Source organism: Teleopsis dalmanni, chromosome X, assembly GCF_002237135.1.
Source record: "Teleopsis dalmanni isolate 2A chromosome X, ASM223713v2, whole genome shotgun sequence".
In the NCBI taxonomy this organism is placed as follows: Eukaryota; Metazoa; Arthropoda; class Insecta; order Diptera; family Diopsidae; genus Teleopsis; species Teleopsis dalmanni.
In genome coordinates, this window is record NC_051848.1 from 67,512,908 (window position 1) to 67,535,904 (window position 22,997).

Below are 22,997 nucleotides of genomic sequence, written 5' to 3' on the forward strand. Positions count from 1 at the left end.
CGGTAGCCAGCATTTTCTTCAATGTTACCAGTAAAATCAGCGATGCATGAAATTTCATCATTGCCATCATCGTGCTCTTCAGTAGCATCAGCAGTAACTTCATCAATGCCATCATAGGTTACATCGTTGTCATATATCACTCCAGCCGAGTTTGACAGTTGACGAGAAAAATTTTAAGCAAGACAAATTATTGTGGAGCTGCATTCTTTTTTTTTTTTTTTTGGTTCTCGTTATTTTACAGTAAAATAAATATTTTACTGAAAATAATCCCAAAAAACAAAATTTTTCTAAATTTTAGTGAATATTGCAAAATATTTGCGGGAAGCAGACGAAATTGAAATACTTTGCATTGATTCCATGTTTAATCAATACAAACCGATGCATTAAAAACGTCACTGAATATTTCGACAGTTTTCATAGCATTAATGAAATAATATTTCAGTAGGGATTAGTGAGAGAGATCTTGTTTCAAGAGATGTTATAATTGATTGAGGTAATTTACGACTATATATTATATGTGGGAATGTGGCACTAATTGCTTATTTGAAATATATTCATTTTGAATAGGAATTGCACTTTGAACCCAACTTTGCCTTGGTTTAGAGTTAGCAAAAAGTATTGAACTCATATAATAACAAATTAATGCTGTTTTTTAGCACTTTTTGTTGTTGAATTCAAAATCTGATATACTCAAAATATTTGCTGAAATGGGCTTACAGAGATGTTCTGTAAATAAATCGCAAATGATTTTTTTAATATATTAAATGCTCTAAATGGTTCACATGAGTTAGATATATGCAAAATTAGGGATATTGCTACTAAGTTGAGAGAAATGCTAAATAGTGTTGATAATGTAGTGAAAAGCCTAATCTAGCTGATTTCTTATTGAGTTAAAGTAGTTGTAATCACTGTAATTCTGACATTCTTGTATTTTTATAAGTTGTTGCCTTTCTGATTTTAATTCAACAAGAAATTTTATTGTTTCTTTATTTTAGCTATTAAAGTAAAATATTTATATTTTATACTTGGCTTCAAATATAGCAGAGCACAAGTTCAATTCTCGATATTTGCAGTCTCAAAGAGTTATTTACGATTAATTAAATACGAGTATAAGTAACACTTCCATACAATTACTGATGATGGGTATTTGGCAACACTGTCAAATACCCACTGTCAAATATGATGGGTATTTGACAATACTGTCAAGTACCCTTCAGCTATATGATCAACCAAAAATTCACTTAATTAAAACTAATAAAATTTTGTTGTTGCAATTCACTGTTGTTAGAAGAAACTTTTCTACTTTATATAATTATTTCATGATGTTATGATGTTTCAATTCAAAATCATGTGTATTAACTATTAAATGAGTTTGAATAACTATTTAAATTAATCGATAATCATTATCTAAGAATACTAAACGGAATAAATGGATTAGATAAGTTGGATATGTGCAAATTTGGCCATATTGTTACTAATTTCAGTTTATAATATAGAGAATTGTCAATTTTTGACTAAGCTATAGAACGTTAAATTACAACAACGATGGAACTTTAATTTAAGAGGAAGATGGACGACGAAGCTAATTCCGACTTTACAAGTCGTAGACGGAAGGGAATTTTGACAAGCATGACTATTATGTCACACACTTCCTATCTGGTCATAGATATTTTCGAAAATGTCTATACAGAATGCAAAAAGTAGAGCAGCGCAGTTGTATATTACGGATCAGTCAAAGAAAATGCTGAGCATACTTTCTTCAACTGTGAACGATGGCATGGAGAAAGAATACTACTTGTAGAATATGTAAGTCATTTCACAGTCGAGAATATCGTTGAAAAAATGACAACACGAGTAGAAAAGTGAAATAAAATCATATAATGTGCTAAGAGAAAAGAAAAAAGACCTAGACGCAAACTAATCTAAAACGAAAAGTAATCTGATGACTTTCGAATTCGGATCAAGAGTGGTAACCTGGACGCAGGTTTTACGAGAAGCATATGGCATGCATGGTCAACTTATAAGAGATCCTCCTTGAAGTAATGTGAGCGGTTCCGGGTGGCGATATCTTGCAGAAGAAGGAGGGGTGTTTGAGTTTGTGTACTACAAAGTAAGAGTCAGACACACAGGAGAAACACAATGTTAAATTACATAAGATGATCAAAAAATCAGCGTATTTATATGTACCAGAATTAAATATCATGTTTGTTGTAATCAAGGTTTTCAATTATTCAACTCAATTATAATCACATTTGTAATCTGGAAAATTAATTATTAATTATAATTATTCTGTAATTTATAATTGAGTGTAATCTAATTACAAATGTATTCATTACTGCACAGCTCTGTCCATATGTATTCACATGCCGTTCATCAAATCACACAAGACTACCAATTTAGTGGATCTGAAAACAAACATCATTTTTTGGAACTTGTGATTGGAAGTTAAGTATATCATTGAAATAACTATACGGAATCTTTTATCGTATTGGATCCTTTAGAGATAATTTCCGATGATTTTACGGCATATAGCTTGTAATAGCTGGGCTATAACTAGATGGGCTAGCTGGGCTAGATGTTTGTTTTTTAAAAGTTTCGAATCTTATCTTAACGTTTCGTGCAATCTATATTTGTTTTAATAAAGATGGAGTCTCATTATTATTCTATGGCACATTTTGATTTTACTTGGTGAAATGTGAGTTACTCGATAGCTGCTTAACTGTTAGTCTAAATTGTTTTTACAATTTGTTTTCAAGATAGGATATTACACTACCAATAGTTTTATATCCACTAAAAGAATAGTGATGATTTTAATTAGATTCATAGTGTCTTGTACTCTGTACAAATATTGCTGCTTCAGATTTTACACTCGAGAGAAAGCGTTCTTAAAACATTACGATCTTGTGCTGAATATTATGTTTCCGATATAATGATTTCTGGTCGGCTTTTTCGTCAGAGGCAGACAGAGGGTCTGTCTGTCATGTTATTAAATAGAGGAAACATACAAAACGAACCTTTATTTATTCCTGTTACTAAGTTCTCTTTTAATGGTTCTATTAAACTGAGCCTATAACGCATATAATACCTATAGTAAGTTTAGATTTAAATTGTTTTATTATGCTGAAGTTTGCATGCACTTTACCCCTTGGTATCGATATTTATAAGAACCAGTATTCATACAATTTGATCAATTAGCTTTATAGACTTTATACATTAGGTTAGGTTAGGTTAGGTTACTAGGGCCGTCCGAAGACTCACTTAGACCATGAGGTTCATTGTGATACCCTAAAGAATTTGACACCTGTCCCTATAACCACTTGGTATTGGCTACAAAGCCATTGACACGAGCTATGGAAATAGAATCTAGCTCTCTTAGTGAATAGAAAAAGTGCAACCCTAAGTAGGATAGTCTATGTCTTGCGGACACTGTAGCAGAAGGTGTGTTGGTGATTCCTCTTCATCATCCTCCATGCAATGCCTACAATGTAAGGAGGTCCTGATGTGAGCCTCACGGCATGTCCTCCCAACGGGCAGTGTCCCGTAATAATTCCCACTATCCTGGATAAATTTGCTCGGGATAGATTGATTAATTCCTCCGATCTTTTCTTACTTATTTTTGGCCAAAATTCCTTGGTTTTTATGCAGTTTGTTACTGTTGACCATCTTCTTTCAAACATTTGGTATGTCCATAATTTTATTCGGTGCCGACAAGAAGCAACTGGTATACCCACACTTTCTTTTTCCAGAAGAATTTGTGCTGTCGTAACATGTCTTGCTAATTCATCTGCTATACAATTGCCCTGGATGTCCCTATGTCCAGGGACCCAAATAATTCGTATCCGAAAATATTTTTATACATTAAGTTACTTTTAAGTTATTTTACTCATATTTAAACGATGTTGAATTTTTTCCAACGTTACTTAATTCAATGATTAATAGGTTAATGTAAGGCTACTGATTACTGTAGGAGGTCATGACTTTATCTAAAGTAAATAGCAGTGGCTTATTGTCTTACCGTCGAATTAAAGCTTAAAAAATAATTACTTAACTTAAGTGAGTTTCACTACTTCATGAATATGCCTTATGACTATAACTTAATTTCTTCATTTTTGCTGTGAGCGCATGCAACAGTTCTCAATTATGAAGGCCTTCACATAAAAATTGCTTAAAATCCAATTTGTGCGGTAAATTTGATTTAACGGCAACTTAATTCAACACTCTTAAAAAGAGTTTTTAAGTGAAATGCGTGTTTGCCAAATGTGAAATGTGTGTGCGTATGGTACAGACTGGAAAAGTCGGAAAATTGGCAGAGTCAAAGCTTTTGCAGTACTCCTTTTTGAGGTAGGGAAAATGCATGAATTCGGAAAAAATATCCTTTCAAAATTAAACACGTTCAAAAGTAAAGTGATTGCGCTTAACGTTTGTGCCTTTTAGCTTTCTGGTTTTTCAATATTGTTGCATATTTTGTGGCGCAATGAACTGAAAGCTCATCACCTCTTGTTTTTAACATTTAATTGTACTACACGTACGTACATATTCACTTGCTTTAGAGCAATTCAGTTTAAAAGTAAATGCATAAGTCTTTTAATCTGAATATTTAATCGCCTAGTAGCAAATTTATGGACCTTTCGCTTTAACATCTAGTCAAGTAGACTTGACTAGATAACTACAACAGGTTCAAGTCTTTTCACAATATCAGATCTTGTACAGATCTTGTTTGTTTATGACGAAGATCTTTAGTTTTTAAATTCTAAAGTGGATTCACATACATAGTCAGTGGTAGGACTTGATAGGCTGAGGCCTTATTGGTCCTAAATCGAAGGATTTTATGCACAGAAACACTTCGATAATAAGATACTCTCTGTAGTCTGAACCGTCAATATATTACGGTCCACATCATCTTATTACATTCTGTGGCTATACAGATCTGTTTTGTTTATTTGAGAATAGCTTTACTTTTTATATTCTAAAGTGAATTCATGTACATAGTTAATAATAGGACTTGATAGATTGAGGCCTCATGGGTTTAAATCGATAAAAATTATGCACAGAAATAAATCGATGATAATATATTGTCTGCAGTGTACACCACAGATATTTGATGATCAAAAAGAATATTAAAGAGACGAAATAAATTGTTGAAATATATTATATTTAAATTAATTGAAATTACTAATTATTAAAAAATTTATTATAATTTACTTTTTAATATTAAATGCTTATTATATTTTTATCATTTATTGAAATATTTTTTTTAATTTATTAAATTTATCTGCTGAGATTTTTTAATTGTTTGTATCTCGTAAAGAAATGTATTTTACGTCTACTCAATTAATCAGGAAAGTTAGCATAGACAGAACAGTTCCTTTCGTGAAAAGGAATAAATTTTAGAAAATGGGATTTGATATGGCTCTCTGAATGCAATTGCCTTTAATCCTCTGATAAAGGATCCACTTTTACTTTATATCAAAAAATAATCCAGAAGATTATTTTTAAAATTATTCAATTTTTAATTTATAATTAGTATTTTATCTTGCATTATTGCTTACCCAGAGTTAATTTTTGCGTACTATTTGTTAGTCTATTAGGACTAGATATAGCATTAGCGTTTATGGATTTATGAATAGCATCTTCCATATAAATTTTTATGCCTTTTTATTTCAGTTGGGATATCATATTTTACAGTTGGGATATGTGTGAATGCCTGAAAGCTCAAATGAATAAATTAAGGTTAAAAAATAAAAGCGTGAAAACTCTTTTTAATATGCAGCCACTATGAGGGAATATTTGTACCTATGTTTGTTCTTTGTATTTTTATAGATTTAAAATTTACAATAGGCACGATAGGTACAGGGGATACAGGGATGTTATAAGTTTCCAAAACTCTGTTAGTTTAGTAGATATTTGTTTTAATAAAAAACCAAACATATGTAAGTAATAAATGTTTTTCAGAGTCAATCAATAAATTACTTAAAGAAAACATATTGTTTTCTAAAATAAAAAAAATTTTCCACATAGCAGTATTCATATAGGTCAACTTTCTTCTAACAAAAAAAAAAGAATATATATAAATAAGAGACGGAAAAATTTTACAATTTATGTTAAAGTAATAATCAGTGTTCGTTAATGTAGTTCACATTATTCGATATAGTCTCTCTGATTTTCCGTTTATCAACCTATCCTATTAATCAATTTTATTTATGTGTTAATTTAATTTATTTATAATTCATAAAATGTTTTTCATATACTCTTACTTTTGTACGAGTCGGGCAGGTCGGGCAGGTCGAGTTCAGCTGCAATGAAAATTTATTTTAATTTTATTTTTATTGAAAAGTACGCAGGCTGAACTGAATTCACATTTATTGAACTGTGAAATAAATCTCTGAATATCAGATGTGAAGCTGCGGAAAAGCGTATAGAAGCAAAAGGGGTTGTCTACTTTGGGGGTATGACGCAATTAAAATTTAATTGAAATGTCATTTGCAATATAGTCAAAGGCATTTCTCGCTTTGATCATTACGTAAGACGAATATAACCAAAGTGAAAGACCACAAAACGCATAAGTTAATCAGTTAATTAAACAATGGAAAGGTTGTTAATTGCGTTATATTCGACAATTGGTATTGTATTTTCCAAATCTGAACTGAATAAGAAAAAAGTGTTTTAAATGTATACAAAGATATATATATAGTGGTTTGGAATCGATCAGTAAATGTACCATATACACAGTTTATCGGAAGTTCCATGACAGTAGTTCAAACAAATTGTTCGCATAGCGACATCTATGAGAAAGTGGTAGTAGATGAATGGGATATATACTGGGTATACTTGCTATCAACATTTGAGCAATTTCACTCGACATTCATTCTGACTTTACATTTAAGATAATGTCACTTAACATAAGTTTTTAGCGAGTATTAAATTATGCTTTAAATTGGTTAGTAGTGAAGCAGAAACATACGAAATTTTGAAAAAGCGCTATAATGCATAAAGGGTTGGCTGTATTCGTACCGATCGGAAGGATTTAGCTGCAGATTACCAAGCGCCTACGCCAAAAATCACTAGGAATAAACGTATAAAATGATATTAAAAAAATTAAATAGTTGTAAGATACTGCTGTAATTAGTCTATTTATCTGGTTTATACCTTCTGCTCAAAAAGTATCCGGATTTTATTGTTTGTTAACTACTCCTTAAGTAATAGACTTTTTTCAAAATTTTTTTTTTATTATGTTGGCACATCCTTTCTTGACATACGGCACCGGCACCACTGTCATCGCTCAGGCATCATATTCGGCAGATCTGGATCCGTGCGACTTTTTCCTGTTCCCGAAACTCAAATTGCTCTTTCGTGGTAAGCGTTTTGAGTCGATTGAATCGGTAAAAGGGAAGTCGCCGAAGGAACTAAAAGCCATATTTGCACGGGCCTACGAAAAGTGTGTGGAAGATTGGGTTTAGCGTTGGCATATGTGCATCGCTTCAGAAGGAGCATATTTTGAAGGAGATAAAATAAATTTGGAATAAAATTTAAATTTGTGTTTTAATTACAAAATCCGGGTACTTTTTGAGCTGGAGGTATATATATTTTGGCATGGTATTTTATTGAGACATATGCTCCTTAATAAACACTAATTTACAATGAGATAATAACTTTAATGAAACATTTGTTCCGGCATATGAGCCTTAATAAATAGCATAAGATAAGAAATAAGTATGTTCCTAACTGAACATCTTAATAACTCTGAAATTAGATGGTAGGTACATGTTTAGACTTCAATCTGAAGAAAACATAAAAAAAACTGAAAAATTCTTGCAAGCGATCAAAAAAACTAGGATACTAAAAGTATAGTTTATAAAAACGAGTACAAATATGATATGTACCATGGTTAATAAGTGATTAGTCCCATAGTAATAGCAGGCATTATATTTTATTTTCCTGTTCTCCTTTAATATTTAAAATATTACGATACTTCTATAGTATTTCATGTTTGTAGGGAAATGCAAATTGAAAATCGAACTGACTTTACTAACCTTCATAAATGACAACATCCTTCGTAAGAGTATTCTCAGAATACAATTGAGAATATAAGCAATAATTTGATTCGACGATTAGATGTAATCGAATTTTCTGGAAAGGCACGTTTTTATACCACAATAATTATGACAGATTATTATGGAATTGGAAGTTAATATACTCAGAAAATAGTTTTAAATAGTGAAGACTAGTAGGTGAGACATTTTTTTGACAAAAATTTTATTATTTTGCATTTAATTGATTGCATTCAGATGAGTTCTTTATTAAGAGAATCAGTTTCCAAGTACCTACATCGAAAATGTGTCTCAAGAGAGTATTCATCCGACATGGATCATCTAAGAATCGAAGTTTGTTTTTGTCTCAAGAGTGTCTCAAGAGAGTATTCATCTGACATGGATCATCTAAGAATCGAAATTTGTTTTTGTTCTTTGTTAATTTGAAAAGCTGTTAGGATGAAAAACAAGTATTAATTTTTTAGCAAATGCTTCCTCATTGATTTTGCCAAATTTGCCTATACTCGTAGTGTATTAATATCCTTAAAAAATATTGTTGCTTAACATGCTTACGTATTAGAATGCTAGGCGATCACATGTTAGTATTGGTTTTTATTTGTTTGCTCCATAATATTTCCATTGATTTTAATCCATCAATCCAATACAACACAATGAGGTTAGTTGACATTTCCTAAAAAGTGTTTCTATTTGATTCCTTATTAATATTCTATTCTCAGGAGGTAAAAATGCCTTTTTTAATTTATTAGTTTCGAGTTTATCGAAGTACAGAGATCTGAAAATTGTATTATGTCTACATATGTAATTTATAACTGTATACATTTAAATTAATCTAATTAATATTAAATTATCTTTAAAAAACAAATAATGAAAAAATTGTTTTTTATGTCTAATTTCAGGTCGGTACGGCACTTCTTATCATTTATTCGACTTTCGCAGCAATTTATTATTCCAAAGTGAATCCACTAGTATCGGATTATGATTATACTGATTACCTGGGTGGTGGACGTTCACTTAGTGGTGGAGATCTTGACTTTGTTGATGATGAAGATAATACTAAATCAAAGGCTTCATCGAGCTGGCTACAGTGGTTACCCCGTACGGGACATTCACTGAAATTTATACTTGATGCCATTGATAAGATACCTGTGGACCATGACCATGCTACGGAGAAAAGTTTTGCCGGGAAAACTGAATAAAATTTAACTGAACTCAAATGTTTGCATGTGAACAATTTTCATTTATAATTGTTTAAATAACTGTAAATATGAAAATTGGTTTCCAAAGACATATCAATTAACTTTAGCCTTTTTATTATTTAATTCGAATATGGGTTCGTTTGAAAACTGAATGGATTTTAAACCATCTCCTATTCGTTCCAAAATTTTTTTAAATGACATTTGACTTTTTTCAAAATATTTTAATAATTATTTAAACCTAAAGTCTATGCCAGACATAGAAATAAATCTACTAATCTTAAATAGTATCAAACTCGAAGGTCATTTAAAGAAATATTATTTTCACAGCTATTAAATGTAGATAATGCCGTAAGAATCTTGTTTAATATAACTATCTATATATGAAAAAAATTTTCTGATTACTAACAATAAGTATTTCATATGCATTCCTGTAAGATACAACGAAATATATTTTCTCGATAAAAAAAGACGAAAAATAAAAATAATGTTAAAAATAAATAATTTTTTAATTAAATTCAAACCTAAATAAATAAATTTTGTATTTAGTGTATGAGGAAAATACATATTAAAACCAAAATTCAGCAAAATTCGGTAGATACAACCATCATCTCCACCAACATCTCCACTATCATCTCCAACATCAACTTATATTTCTTTCATTTGTAGGGTCTACAATTTATCTATTTAAAAATCATTCTGAAATTACATTTTCAAGAATCCATTTCTTCTAGAAAAAAATTTTAAAATTTTTTTGCCGAGATACTCTTTATTTCATAAGGGATTCTCGTATTATAAGACCTCATTTAGCGATTTTTACTATGGAAAATTCTTGTTGTACGCGATTTTTTGACCAAACACGGCACCGGCACCACTGTCATCGCTCAGGCACCATATTCGCCAGATCTGGATCCGTGCAACTTTTTCCTGTTCCCGAAACTCAAATTGCCCTTTCGGAGTAAGCGTTTTGAGTCGATTGAATCGGTAAAAGAGAATTCGCCGAAGGAACTAAAAGCCATACCTTCACGGGCCTATCAAAGGTGTATGGAAGATTGGGTTAAGCGTTGGCATATGTGTATCGCTTCAAAAGGAGCAATTTTTTAAAAAAGATAAAATAAATTTGGAATAAAATTTAAATTTGTGTGTTTTATTTACAAAATCCAGGTACTTTTTGAGCAGAAGGTATGTTTGTTTATTTCTATTCTGTCTCATTTTCAGTCGTTTTGGATTGTTTTGGTTTTCAAGTAAATACATAATACAATAAGGAAGTTACTTTGTTATTGATTAAATATAATATTTTTATCTGATATTTCACTGGTGATTTTTAAAATCTATGGAGTTGGTTTTATTATTGATGTTTTAGTAATAATTGTATTACTTTACGTCACAAATAAATCACAAATATATTTATATTTGAATTCAAATCCAATCAAAATAGTCGGAACTTGGTTTCTAGATGCCCATTTTCAGACCCATATTCTGCATACAAGATTTATAATAAAATCTAAAATTTAAGAGTGATCAAAAATTATTATTTTTTTTGGTACTTGCATAATTTATTCAAGTATCTGACCTTGTGGAACCAGTTGGATGGTAACAGCAATTGGATGACGAGGATATGATTCAACTCACAAAAAAGTATATTCGTTCTTCTCTGATCTGCTTGGTGTGAATAAAATAAGATAGAAAGAAAGTGGTGAAAGTGTCGGAATTTTTTGAAGCAAGCATATTACACATATTTTTTTATTAAAAGAAACACGTATTTCCTGTCTTCAGAAAATTTGCTACTAATGAATATATATACATTAGGCATCAGTCCCCAAATTCCCTTTTCAACTTTCAAATGGCGATTTTTTGCTAAAATAAGCTTGTAGAAAAAAATTGTTTCAAAATATGTTTGGTAAATCTCTGTTGCTGACAAAAAAAGATGGGAACTTAACGGATGATGTCTAAGGTAAAAGTATATATTTATTTATAATATACATATCAAGTCTTTACAATGAATTGAATTCGTATCTTTAATAATTAAAAATTTTTATTAACACTGTAGTGAATTTTTTTGATCTTGAACTTGTTATTGCTAGACATATAGATGTGTAGGGGAAAAACGGGTTATTGATCTGAACTCAGTAACCTTAACACCACTGAAAAATCTAAAAAAGAAATTTAGATTGCTTATCCCTCGATCTACCCTCTTATTTGATCTATTTATCGCAGTGCATAATTTTCATAGAAAGATTGGCAAAAATATAGCAATCGTTGGGAAATAAATATGCATCTATCTTAATATAACAAGAGACTGAAAGTAGATATATTGCAAAGTATACAATTAGCTGATATTATGTAATATACAAATATTATTTATGTTTGCCAAAAAATATGCTTTAAAAAGCACGAAATATTTCAGTAGTGAATCTGCTTCCGAGTTATGAATGAAGTGGAAAAAATTATATATGTTTCAAGATTTAGCCTTTAAAAAATATATCTTGAAACCTTCTGTGAGTGAAGGTTTCGCATTCGCATAATAGCTTTTTGCATACTTTTGAGATGATTTCTGTTGGTTGATTAAAAAATAATGACTCAAAGAAATGTTATTTAAAGAATGGTATCCATTCCCAACCCGAAAACTCGGTATTTGATCAATATATTTTTTCGAAGTTTTAGTGGTATTGAGCTACAGAGCTAAGAAGGCTTCTGGTCTAATAATATTCTTCGTTAAAAGAATATAAAGCATACATTTCTGCGGCGATATATTAGTGAAAATTGCACTAAGGAATTGAAATATATAATTTATATATATAGGTAAAAAAAACCTAAAATATAAAATAAATAGTAAATATTAATTTTGAATAATTTTTGTAGATTTTGTGAATTGTTCACTGCCAAGTTTTTAAAAAACATATGTAGGTAAAAAATTTAAACATTTATAAATATTAACTTGTAGTTTATAGTTTTAGTTATTAAACTATTAAATTATTAAATAAAAAATATTAAAAAATACACACCTCCTGTTTTAATTTTTCTTTTACGTGTTCACTAAAGCCTATTTCAAATTTATTGAATAATTTTTGTTTTAGTTGCAAATTTTAGTAGAATATTTTGATATATTCTGGATTGTAGGAATCAGTATTAATAGTGACTAGCACGGTTATTAATTTTGTGGTTTCAGAAGTAAATGTAAATAAAATACAATTTGTATTGTGATCTTAATCCAATTTTAATTTCTATATATTATATAGGCTTTGTCTAAACTCAACAATGTGACCTCAATAAATTATCTTCCAAGGAATATCTTAAGTACTGGATTTTTTGTGTTTATTTTCGATGCAGTGTCGTCATATAGTTGAATTGTGACTAGCAAGATATGTCTTTTAAAATGTAATTCGAGGCAAGTAGAACAGATCGATACAAAGCATCAATCAATAACTTAGTACTTAACCATATGTAAACCAACTCATCTTGAAGATCTCATAAATAAGATACATACATGTGTACAATATAGCATTAGATATAATTTTCACTTTCAGTTTACTTTTCAAATACAATTTTGTTTATACTTAATATAAATGGTAAAGAAAAGATATCTATGAAATTTCTGCTAAAATGAAAAAGTTTAGACTTGTCAATATTTAATTTGTTAAAACTCCTTCAACAAAATTAAACTAAATTGATGTGTGGTTCTATTTAGCATTTGAGATTATAAGAATTTATAACAACACTATTAAATTTTAATGTTATCAAGTTTTGAAATCGCCAAATGTGTTTTAAACATGTCTGGAATTTATGAAGATTTACAACCAAAATTTTCTTTGTATAATGGTTCTGAAATTAAGCGCAGCAGTAAAGCACATAAACATAGAGCAACCAAGAAGATACGCAGAGGTGTTGTAGGTGAACAAGCGGAGTTAGTTCAAAACTTACAGCAACAAAATGTATCTCAATCAAAAGGTAGGCAATTACTTATAATAGATATATATAAAAAAAAAGAAAAATAATAAAAAAAAATAGTACAATATAATTGATACAAATTTGTACCGCTATTTAGTTCAGCTCTCTGATGATATTAACAAAGGAACTGTTTGTTTAGAAAAGTAAGATAATACCTAACTCATAGTTTAAGACCGTCTAACTAATTTTTTTATTTAAATTATATCAATTTCACAAACGCGTCTACGGAAATTATATATATGACATATTAAACTTAAATAGATAACCTATGTAATAAGGTTTATGTCCAATATTGAAGTAGAAGCTTCAAGGGAAAAATTAACTTTATTAATTATATAAAAACTAAATTGATTTTGTGTTGTATTATTTTAAGATGGATCTCAAGTTCCTCCCATCAGATGCCACAGCTCAGTAAGGAAGAGCCATTTTAAAATGAAGAGAGAACCTTTTGATAAAAATGCGAATCGATTTTTATCAGAAACTGGTAAGTGTTGTACATGCATTGCACTATTTTTGCTGGTTCTATAATACAACATGTTAGGTTTGAAATCTGTTTGCTTGTTATTTTAAATAGCAGGCTCTGTCCCTTATGTATTTTTTGATCGGGTCTATTCTAAGTTCTGTTAGCATGTCGTTAGTGCGGATGTACCAAGGCACTTTGAGAAGTCTTCGGAGATCCTGACGTTGAGCAACTTGTAGCTTTTGTATAGTAGAGTCGAAAGCTGGTCTAATTATCTGGCTATAGATAAGTTTTCTGTTCTTCGCGCTAAGGTTGTGTTTGAAAAGTGGTTGTAAGCATTACAGTGTTTTAGCGCAACTGCTTCTTTTGACTTGTATATGCTTATGCCAAGTGAACCATTTATCAAACGTGATACCTAAGTATTTAATACTATCCTCCCAATCAATCACGATGTCATCAACTCTTACTCTCGGTGGATGTTGTTTACGTATAATAAACAGGGCTTTAGTTTTCTCATTGTTAATTTTTATTTTCCATTTCTGGAACAACCCCAGGATGAGATTAATATACTCCTGCAGCATATTGGTTTCATTTCTGGCAAGTTTATCAGAATATAACAAGCACATGTCATCTGCGTATAATGATAATACCGAAGGATTTAGCATTGGAATGTCAGACGTGTAGATATTGTACAACAAGGGCGAGAGCGGGGAATGATGTGCAAAGCTATTTAAAAAAAAGAAAAATATACCACTAAAAAGTTATAGTTTTCGTGATCTGTAATATATTATTAAAAATTAAGGAAACTTGAATTCGCTAAGAAGTAAACAGATTCAACTCTTACGATTTATTAAAAATATTTCCTCTAATGATTTTTAAATAAGGGATTATTAACCAATATGTTAGTAACAAATTCATTTGATATTTAAAATACCTTCTATATTATATATAAACTTAATATGAAAATAATTTATTTCAGATCTATCTCTCTTACCTCTATCGAAGAGACTACGATATTTTAATAACCTATGTGAAACTCAAAATTTTCATAGTTCGAATGTACCGACATACTGTCCTACTGTAGACCATTTAGTGGATACAAATATTAGTTTCAATAGAAAAACCACGGAATTAAAAACACTGGTAAGTGCATCAAAATCTATGCCCCCCAGTGGTGTGAAAGTAGATGCAGTAGATTGTCCACATCTTATAAAAGAATCATCAAGGAAAGACCACAAACGTATAAAATTGAAACCATTTAGTTCACCATTGATACCCGAAGCAACAAAACAAACCATGGACAACTGTGCTTCAACTATTTTAAAAGATTTTATAAATCTAGAAGCTCAATACGCACCTTTAATGAGTAGAATACAATGGGAACCATGTCACACCTCTAAAAAGCAATTAATTCCGTCAATTAAAAGTAATCCCTCTAAAAGAAATAGAATAAATTTTGATAAAAGTTATGTGAATGAAGTGAAAACATCACTCAATGACAGCACTCATCAATTTAGAGCTCAACAAGGAAGAGAAACAGTTAATCCGTATTGTCCACATAAAAATTTGAGAGATTATAACAAAGTGCCTGGAATACGGAATATGAGATCGGCAAAATCAAGTAATGATGGTAATAGGAAGAAAACCGAAGACGTATCTCAGGAGAAGAATTGTGTTGTACCTTCTCTGTGTAAAAGTAAGAGTTGTTTAAATATGGGTACAGTTTCCAGAATAAATGACAAAAAAGGTACGTATTACGGATTTTATGTAATGCGGGAGGATAAGGGAACTCAAACAGAAACGTCACAATTTAAAAAAATTCAGTACAAACGTTCAAAGGCATTTAATAAGAAACGTCATAAAGAATCTAGTAGTGTTACTAGTACTAATGTATATTCTGTTTTTGGTAATGAAAGTGAAGTTATAAATCAGAAGAAGAAAATGAATAAAATTAAGCAAGTACAACAGTATGAGAAGAAACAATGTAGTAGTGTCGATAAAGAGAGCTCCAAATTGAATGTAGCCTCCCCTATAACAGTATTGAAATGTACTCCGCACTATGAAAAAGTAAAAAAATTTGAAGATATTTTCATTTCGGAGAACGAATATCTTACAGCTTTAACCGATTTTGATAAGCTTTTCTCGTTCAAAACATAGTCAGTAGACCAAAGCATTTTCAATTCTTTGAGGAAATAATTTGTATATGTTTTTTTTTAAATTTTAGTTAATTTAACTGGCGATTTAAAGAAAATAAAATAAAAATACATTAAACACATGAAAAGAAAATGTTTATGATAATTACAACTATAAAGCTATCATTATTTATATTAAATTTATCTTCTGTATTCATTAATATAGATAGTTGCCTCCTGAAGAATCAGAAAAATGTAACTTCAAATCTGAAAAGCTTTAAATCTGAACAATGAAGGTTTCATTGGAGTATTGGCTCGTTTTGTGAAGATAGGCGAAGGCAATGCTTTTAATTGACAGATTCAAAGTTTTGAAGTTGGCACTTACAGTCCATTAAATATATACATATATAATATATAATTTATTATATATTATAATTATATGGGTATAATTATATAGGTATATGCATACTTATAGGTAAGTTATTGGTATTGTATATAAAAATTAAGTAATTATATATAAATGCACTTAAAATGGACATCTAGGTCTTGGTTTAAATATTGGATGCGCTATTTGCTAATACTTCTATCTATTTCAGTTGTACGAGGACCACTATTTCTAGTTTGAGCCTAATAATGAAAAAGTAATAACTTGTTGAAAATTTCTTTATTGTTTCTCGTAATTCCCCTTAATGATCAATACAATTGTATATGCGTTTAAACTATTTGTCAAAGGATTTCTTCCAATTTACTTCAGACACCTTCAAAACATGGCTTTTAAATGCAACAACGGTTTCTTCCGCCATTGTTTACTAAAATCGTTGTCCACGCAATTTATTTTTGACGTTCGAAAACAAGAAGAAGTTATTGGGTGCCAAATCAATGCATTCATCCGTACGGCGGATCAATTCGATTTTTTAAATCTTCAAATAGTCGGTTGTTAGAAGAGATGTATGAGTACTCGCATTGTCTTGATGAAGAATGATCCGACGACGCTTGTTTGTTGTTCATACTTCAACGGTAAACCGAACAACAACAAATATTTGCATATCATTCAAAATTGACTGTTTTACGTTCCCCTAAAGGTATCCATATAGTTACCACATGACCAGTTTGCCGAAAAAACAAGCGATCAATTGTTTCGAAGTGCTTAGAGTGCGAACAACTTTTATTGAATTTGGGTCATCTTGAAACCAAACAGACTCATACAGTCGACTACTGTTTACGTTCCGGCTCATATGCATATATCCATGATTCCTTATCTGTTATAATCTTATACTCGTATACGTCTTTTGAAGTAATGCCATTGTACTCGTACTTTTTGAGCATTTGTTCATTTGTGTGCACCATTTGACACGAATATCTTTTCGAGATTTTGCCAAATGATGCGAGATGGCATCAAATGAGAACAAACATTTCTAAATGATCGTGCAGTATTTTATATATTCTGGCGGAACTAACGGCTAGGGTTCCCTCAATCTCACAGTACGAGTATGTCGCATGACGATCTCGTATTATCAGTTCTTGCACAGCATCGATGTTTTCTGGCACAACAACTAAACAACTGATTTTGGACAATCTATACGAATTTTATCAGGGAGCGGACTGGAGCCATGATTAAAATCAGTGTACCAGCGTTTCACAGTGGCAAAGGATGGAGTTCATCGCCAAATGTGGAAGTAAGTTAATCGATGCATTTATATCTTGATAAGCCACGTCGAACGTTCCCAAATTTTCTTGCATTAATTTAATTATTCGTGAACACTAAATTTACAAATCACTGTAAATGTTTTGAGAAAAGGGTAAGTTAGGTTATGTTTAATAATGTCAAAAATTCTTATGGAAACATCGGATGACACCTGAAAACAATCAGTGTTGCCAAGGCTCAAAATATAGATAGTGACTTCCGCATGCCTATTAAAAGTAGAAAAGATGAAGACGTCAATTAAAGGTCATCCAAACTATACTTTATAAAACCGTTATAGCAGTTTTTCTATAATTAAGAACGTATCCTTTTGAAGGGGTAAGAATATACATTCTGGGTTGTATGTGTACTTCCTGAAATATTAGAAATTCTTGTTACTATGGTATTTGATGATACCTTGTATAAATAATTTATAGGTTGTTCAATGTTTTTCATTAATATGCAAATGTTTTAGCCCACCTAAGTACATTTTGTGTTCTAAGTACATCGAACACAAATTACGAATATTATTTAAAATTTTATTGCCAAATATGCACTGCCATTACTTTGGAAAATATTAACAAGAATAAAAATCTGTTTTCAACATAAATTTTTTTTAAATAACTTTTCCATAATATAGCATCAGACATTGGTTGTGATGCTTGCGGTCATTTAATATAAATTATGTAAATAAAAAAGTGCTAAATTCATGTTGTAAACCTTTTTAGTATCTTTTTTCTGTCAAATGCCTGCCAACACCAAGTCTAGCAGTTACCTTAATTATGAATGCGAGGCGAAAGATCTCGACTTACTAAGAAAAAACTTGTTTACATCACACCGTTTTGTGATTCTATAATTTTCTCTGTGCTCTGCGAGGTGGTGAAGTTCGGCGGCAATAGCCAGCCATTCAATGCCAATTCACACAGAACCACCAAACAGTGCCACGAAAGATTAGAAGATTAGAACAGATAAAAAATTAATTAAGAAATATAATTATTGTTAACGAAGAGACTTTTTTATTGTCTGAAACGTTATGACATAGCAAAGCAGAAGAATAACTGAGATAATCGCGGTGAGCAGTGAGAAAAAGATACATATGAGTTGGCAAGAAATACGTTTAAGAGCAATCGTTTCTGTGAAAAAAATCCAACACACATCTCACATGAACCGTGAAAAGTGAGGCATGAAACGTGATCGACGACGTCGGCGGCTTGGTGCATACGCCGCATAGCAGCCCAGTTGCATATTGCCATCTCGCCACGTTGTGCAGCGGTGTTCTATGAATTTGTACGGCTTTTAACCGACATTCCCGGCTTCGAATGATTAACTGTATTATTTTGAATCTGTGTTACTAGTAATATTCGCATTTGTAGTTAATCGTTGGCATTATGACGGTTTGTCGATCATAATGAGCTTCCTATTTATGGTCAGAAAAAATTATAAAATTAAACGGCACTCATGCTTCTAAGAGCTCTTCAAAATAGATCAATAAAGTGTTAGGCGGCTCAATGTATTTATTGTGTGATTAAATACAAATTATTACATATAATTAAAAGCATATATATAATATTATCAAGTTTAAGAATAGCTGTAATTTTTTCTTTCAGAGTTGTAAAAAAACAGCATGAACTCTGGTTGAAACAATTTGGCGTCACTTTTATATTATGTTAAATGTTTTTTTATAAACAATATATATGTATATATATATATACGGATATAAATTCAAATAAATAAATAAATAAATAAATAATTTAAATAAGTTATATAAAAATAATTGCCATTACCCTTCTAAAATTCATTTTTTTTCTTTTATGTATATATTTTCTTTTTTATATATTTATTTTTTTATATATTATATATATATTAGTAAACGAAATCCTCTTATGATTTTAACGTATGAATGGAATTTTGGAACATATTTCCAGTGAACATTCACAGTAGACTGATTTTTAATTTGGCTGCACTGAAACTTAAGACGTGTAAAACCTAACTTTGAAGATTTTAAGAGCATTGCTGTTGCTCTACATGTTTTCTCTTATAAGTTGTGGGCATTTTTTTGGTACTCTGAAAGAAAAAATTACGGCTAATATATGTCATTTAAATTAATGCTTTTTTCTTTTTTAAAGAAAACCGGAAGACAAAGGTTTTTGTTTCCTTTTTTTTCCATCCAGAATATTGTAAATAAAAACTTCGACATATATAGAATATCTGTCTTAAAATTTAAACTATAGCTACAGTTCAGGACATTAAATCATTTCCACACTTTAAAGTTCGATTAGCATTAAATTATATTATTATATTATATTAGTAATATTTTTTAATATTAGCTAATATAATTAACGATTAACTAAAATTATTAAATTGATTAATTTAAAAAAAATTACATCGGTCTCAGCTGTTTTGAATACTGCCAGATATATATTCATTATAAGTGTATTCTGAAAGTATTTTAGATTAATTAAAACTCAAATGCTAATATTTAAATTAATTTAAAAATTATTTAAGTCACAATTATCCACTAAGTCATTATGGGTCAGTAGAAGAGACTTTATTATTACAATAATTATTACTTTTGGGTATAAAATATAAAAAAAATAAAAATATAAATAATTAAAAAGTAATATATATAATCGACGGGGTTAAGACCTTAACTATGTGGAGGTGTGATAGTTTTGTATTATAAACAAAAGCAATATTATATTAAGTAGTCGTTACATTATTTTGTAATGCAATTAATATTCATATTAAGAGCGTTATGGAAATAAAGATGAAATTAGTTCCTTTGTTAATTTCCATGTTCTTCAATATTACGTGTTATGAAAATTAATCCATTGTTTTCCTAACAGATGGTATTAGTTATCTGTACACCGCATTGTATAAATCCGATCGGGTTACGTTAGATGGCTGTAGAAAGATGGGATTTCGTACTAAAACAACTTTTGATAGCCAGGATTGACGGCCAGAAAGGTTTTGCTGTGTGTTTGATGGGATTGCCAAGGATTCATCTAATATGAGCTGCTCCCCTACGGCAAAACTCTTAACTCGGAATTGTACTGTACTCGGTCAATAATTGGACCATCTGAAGGATGAATTTGCCTAGAAGCTGTCAGCTTTGGAAATTGAGGAATTGTGTTGCATCAGTAACCAAAAGTTTCAGGAGCTTGGTGATTTGATTTATGATATTGGTAATTTAATTGTAATGTGATGGCATTTTATTGTTTACTTTCAGCGATATAATAATAGATGATATAAAGACTATCCACAGTGTTTTTGTACATTTTAATATAAGTTCGGTTAAGTTTAATACAAATTAGTATGGCTTTTATTATTCATAACCACTTGTCGTTTTTCGGGTAACTTCATGATTCCATCGATATCAAACAATTGTGATTTAACGACGAAAAACTTGACCAAGCGATTTTCATTGGTCAATTTCTTGACATTAACAGAGTTTTGCATTGATCAAAACAAATTGTAGTCAAACGGATTAAGGTCCGGGATATACGGTGGATGTATCAAAACTTTTCAACCGAATTTCGTCAATTTGTTCCGAGTCATCAGAGTGGTCTGGTATTATCGTGATAAAACAGAATTCATTTTTTTGTTGATCAATTTTTATTGTTTTTCCTTATGCGTTTCATTTAAGTGGTTTAGGCCTGAGCAACAGAGTTCCAAATTAACCGCTGTAGTAAGTCACAATAATCTATTAAGTTGAAATTTGAGTTATGCATTATTATATTTAGATACTTAGGTGCATATATAAGTTATACAAAATGCTATGGTCACAAATATACACAATGCATAAAAGACAATTGTGGTTGTCTTTAAAGGTTCAAGTGTTATTTAATGACAATGATATATGGAGAACTGATAAAGCATTATAAATGAGCCTAAATTCTAGTTCGTAAAAGCTTAATATCTTGTTTTTATAACATTCACATATAGAACGTAAAGAACACAGTCAAGTTTCAAGATTGTACGGCTTGGAATATTTTAAATTAATGAATGGTTTAATCTATACGGCTTACTTCGTATGCAAAGTCTAAACTTGTTAACTGTTTATTTATTACCTATCTCTTTTATTTATTATCTACTACCAACTATTATCTATTATCTATTATCTATTATCTATTATCTATTATCTATTATCTATTATCTATTATCTATTATCTATTATCTATTATCTATTATCTATTATCTATTTATCTATCTAGTATCTATTTATCTATCTATTATCTATTTATCTATCTATTATCTATTTATCTATCTATTATCTATTTATCTATCTATTATCTATTTATCTATCTATTATCTATTTATCTATCTATCTATTTATCTATTATTTTATCTAATCTATTTATTATCTATTTATCTATCTATTATCTATCTATTATCTATTTATCTATCTATTAACTATTTATCTATTTATCTATCTATTATCTATTTATCTGTCTATTATCTATTTATCTATCTATTTATCTATCTATTATCTATTTATCTATTATCTATTATCTATTTATCTATCTATTATCTATTTATCTATCTATTATCTATTTATCTATTTATTATCTATTTATCTATCTATTATCTATTTATCTATCTATCTATTTATCTATTTATCTATTATCATTTATCTATTACTATTTTATCTATTTTATCTATTTTATCTATTTATCTATTTATCTATTTTATCTATTTATCCTATTTATCTATTATCTTTATTAATTATCTATTTTTTATTTATCTATTTATCTATTTATCTATTATCTATTACTATTTACTATTACTATTTATCTATTTATCTATTTATCATTTATCTATATCTATTTATCTAATTTCTACTTTACTATTAATCTATTTTATCCTAATTACAGTTATCTATCTATTATCTATCTATTATCTATTTATCTATCTATTAACTATTTATCTATTTATCTATCTATTATCTATTTATCTGTCTATTATCTATTTATCTATCTATTTATCTATCTATTATCTATTTATCTATTATCTATTATCTATTTATCTATCTATTATCTATTTATCTATCTATTATCTATTTATCTATTTATTATCTATTTATCTATCTAATATCTATTTATCTATCTATTAACTATTTATCTATTTATCTATCTATTATCTATTTATCTATCTATTATCTATTTATCTATCTATTTATCTATCTATTATCTATTTATCTATTATCTATTTATCTATTATCTATTTATCTATCTAGTATCTATTTATCTATCTATTATCTATTTATCTATCTATTATCTATTTATCTATCTATTATCTATTTATCTATCATTATCTATTATCTATTATCTATTATCTATTATCTATTATCTATTATCTATTATCTATTATCTATTATCTATTATTTATTATCTATTATCTATTATCTATTATCTATTATCTATTATCTATTATCTATTATCTATTATCTATTATCTATTATCTATTATCTATTATCCATTATCTATTATCTATTATCTATTATCTATTATCTATTATCTATTATCTATTATCTAT

General features: G+C 29.4%; 2 protein-coding genes across 2 annotated transcripts in view; both read left to right on the plus strand.

Moving 5' to 3' along the window:
- The window catches only part of LOC119689994 (probable serine/threonine-protein kinase mps1), a 41,517-nt gene extending 32,118 nt beyond the window's left edge, over positions 1–9,399 (plus strand). Inside the window, exon 3 of the mRNA XM_038104961.1 lies at positions 8,945–9,399. Within this exon, the coding sequence (XP_037960889.1) occupies positions 8,945–9,244 (300 nt within the window). The 3' untranslated portion in view covers positions 9,245–9,399. The remainder of the gene's footprint in view (positions 1–8,944) is intronic.
- A 3,498-nt stretch (positions 9,400–12,897) lies between these two features.
- Positions 12,898–15,882, plus strand: LOC119662602. The gene is made up of 3 exons (XM_038072257.1): positions 12,898–13,189; positions 13,563–13,673; positions 14,629–15,882. The coding sequence occupies exons 1-3, from the start codon at positions 12,973–12,975 to the stop codon at positions 15,804–15,806; spliced, it is 1,506 nt and encodes a 501-aa protein (XP_037928185.1). The 5' UTR covers positions 12,898–12,972; the 3' UTR covers positions 15,807–15,882.
- Positions 15,883–22,997: the final 7,115 nt, after the last annotated feature.

Excerpts from the sequence above, each read along its gene's own strand:
- LOC119662602 (XM_038072257.1), top strand. The coding sequence starts at position 12,973 with ATGTTATCAAGTTTTGAAATCGCCAAATGTGTTTTAAACATGTCTGGA. Across the intron at positions 13,190-13,562 it reads AAATGTATCTCAATCAAAAG|ATGGATCTCAAGTTCCTCCC; the intron begins GTAGGCAATTAC and ends TATTATTTTAAG. Across the intron at positions 13,674-14,628 it reads TCGATTTTTATCAGAAACTG|ATCTATCTCTCTTACCTCTA; the intron begins GTAAGTGTTGTA and ends AATTTATTTCAG.